The sequence below is a fragment of the Fonticula alba genome (genome assembly GCF_000388065.1).
Source record: "Fonticula alba strain ATCC 38817 unplaced genomic scaffold supercont2.6, whole genome shotgun sequence".
NCBI classification, from domain to species: domain Eukaryota; order Rotosphaerida; family Fonticulaceae; genus Fonticula; species Fonticula alba.
The window spans coordinates 2,079,384-2,081,485 of NW_009242976.1; the positions used below are offsets into that span (position 1 = coordinate 2,079,384).

Here is a 2,102-nt window from a genome sequence, read left to right on the forward strand (position 1 = left end):
CCCCCCCCCCCCCCCCTCCCCCACGGCCACCCGGGTACGTACCATCAACGAGCGCAGGTGCCCCATGCTCGAGGCCAGGAAGTCCACCGGGGTGACGACCCTCAGCGCGCGCACCGCCTGCACCGTGGTCAGGATCTGCGCCACCCGGGCGCCGAGGTAGGCGGTGAAGCCGGCCTCGGCGTCGGACTGCGGCCGCCCGGGCCCGGCCAGATGCCGCTGCATGGTGGCCAGAGGCGAGAGCAGCCGCACGGTTCGGCCCTCGCCGGATGCCTGGACCTGGAGCTCGGCCAGCAGGGGGACGGCCGGGCCGGTCTGCTCGCGCAGGCTGGCCAGATCGAAGGCCGTCCAGCCGACCAGGCTCGACAGGAGCAGGGTCAAGTAGTGCTCCGGGGCATTGGGACGCTCGGCGCCCGGGGCGAAGAGCCGTGTCTGCTGGCTGCCGAGCAAGTGCAGCGCATAGTCCCGCGCTGGGGCCGGGCAGGCCGGCGAGCAGACCGCCACCGAAAGGCTCGGCCGGAGGCGCTCGCCCAGGGGGCCGAGGAACTGCACGCACCCGAGCAGGCGCTGTTGAGCCCCGGCACTGAGGGCCAGGAAGGGCCCGAAGATGCGCCGCGCCGGGGTCCCCCCCCGAGCTGGCAGCTGGGTGAAGAACATCGGCGCCAGGGCCGCCTGGATGGCCTGCTGCAGGGGGCTGGCATCGCCGAGCTCGGCATCCGGGCCGGCATTGGCAAGCCGGTGGGCCCGCGAGCGCAGCACCTCCCGCAGGGTGTCCAGCAGGAGCAGGCGCAAGGTGTCGTGCTCCGGCGCGGTGCGCAGCTGCCACAGGACCTTGGGGATGTCCTTGCAAAAGTCATCCAGCACCGGGCCGTAGCCCGGCAAATCGCGGGCAACCGTGCCACCGAGCTTGGAGTTCTGGGTGGGCGGTTGGGGGTATGGTCAGACATGTGTGCGGGATCAGCAAGCCTGGCCCGGCCAGGGGCGGGGAAAATGTGTCCCCCCCCCCCCCCCCCCTCCCTCCCCTTTCGCCCTTTCCCCGGCGCAAGGCGCGTACCTGGAAGTGCCGGATGAACTCGGCGAACTTGACCTTCGCCGAGGCCGCGGCCGGCAAGCCGATGCAAGTCTTGACCAGCTGCTGGAAAAGGTGGGCCGAGTCCCCGGGCGGCAGGCCGTGGACAAAGCGCCAAAGGGCGGGCAGCAGCTCGGCCGCGCTGTCACTGTCCGGCGATTGGAGGATGTCCGTGATGTAGGCCACGGCCGCGGTGGACAGCTCCTCCTCCGAGGCGGTCGACTGGCTGTCCCTGGCGGCGGCCGACAGGAGCGACATGATTTCAATCATCTGGATGTTCATCTCCAGCAGGGCCGCCTGAACCTCGGAGCTGTCGGCCACCAGGGATTGCGTGCCGAAGGGGAAGTGGGGGGCGAAGAATTTCCGCAGGTCCCCGCGGAAGGTCTCGCCCTCGGCGAGCTGGAGGGCAGTGTGAGAAGGGGAATGTGAGAGGGGCAGTGTGAGAAGGGGAGTGTGAGAAGGGGAGTGTGAGAAGAGCCGAAGGGAGAGGCGAGTCGCCCCTTTGCCGGGAGGAGGGGCGCACGCACCAGCTGCAACTGCCCCTCATTGCGCAGGAGCAGGGCAATGGTCTGGAGGATGGAAATCAGAGGCCGGAGGGCATCCACGCTGTTGATCTGCGGCGCGGTCAAAACAGCGGGGCCCTGCTCAACCCAAAGCTCCAGCAGGATGGGCTTCAACTTGGAGGAGACAAGCTGTATTGGCACCCAGGATGCGTGTGCGTGTGCGTGTGTGTGTGAGAGACAGATGGAAATGCGAGGGTCTCAGCAGGGGCGTGGCGTTCGGGGAAAAAGAAAGGACGATGAGCGGGGGAGGGAGAGAGGACGCACCGCGCAGATGGCGCCGCGCTCATGCGAGGAGCGTCCGGTCGCAACGGTCGTGGCGGAGAATGCGGTATCAGGCTGCGGGAGGCGCGCACACCCGGGCATTTGCAGGAGCCCCCGATAGCCGGAGACATTGGCGAAGACCGGGGTATGGATGCCCAGCTGGGGGGGAAGGGGCACACCATGGCTGAGGGCAACCCCAGGGGGGGGGGGGG

At 69.2% G+C, this 2,102-nt stretch overlaps 1 protein-coding gene across 1 annotated transcript in view; it reads right to left on the reverse strand.

Moving 5' to 3' along the window:
• Positions 1-2,072, reverse strand: part of H696_04102 (hypothetical protein) — a gene marked incomplete at both ends in the record, with an annotated part of 4,788 nt that extends 2,716 nt beyond the window's left edge. The window contains 5 exons of the mRNA XM_009497985.1: positions 43-912; positions 1,052-1,465; positions 1,594-1,758; positions 1,894-1,965; positions 2,070-2,072. Of these exons, the coding sequence (XP_009496260.1) occupies positions 43-912; positions 1,052-1,465; positions 1,594-1,758; positions 1,894-1,965; positions 2,070-2,072 (1,524 nt within the window). The remainder of the gene's footprint in view (positions 1-42; positions 913-1,051; positions 1,466-1,593; positions 1,759-1,893; positions 1,966-2,069) is intronic.
• Positions 2,073-2,102: the final 30 nt, after the last annotated feature.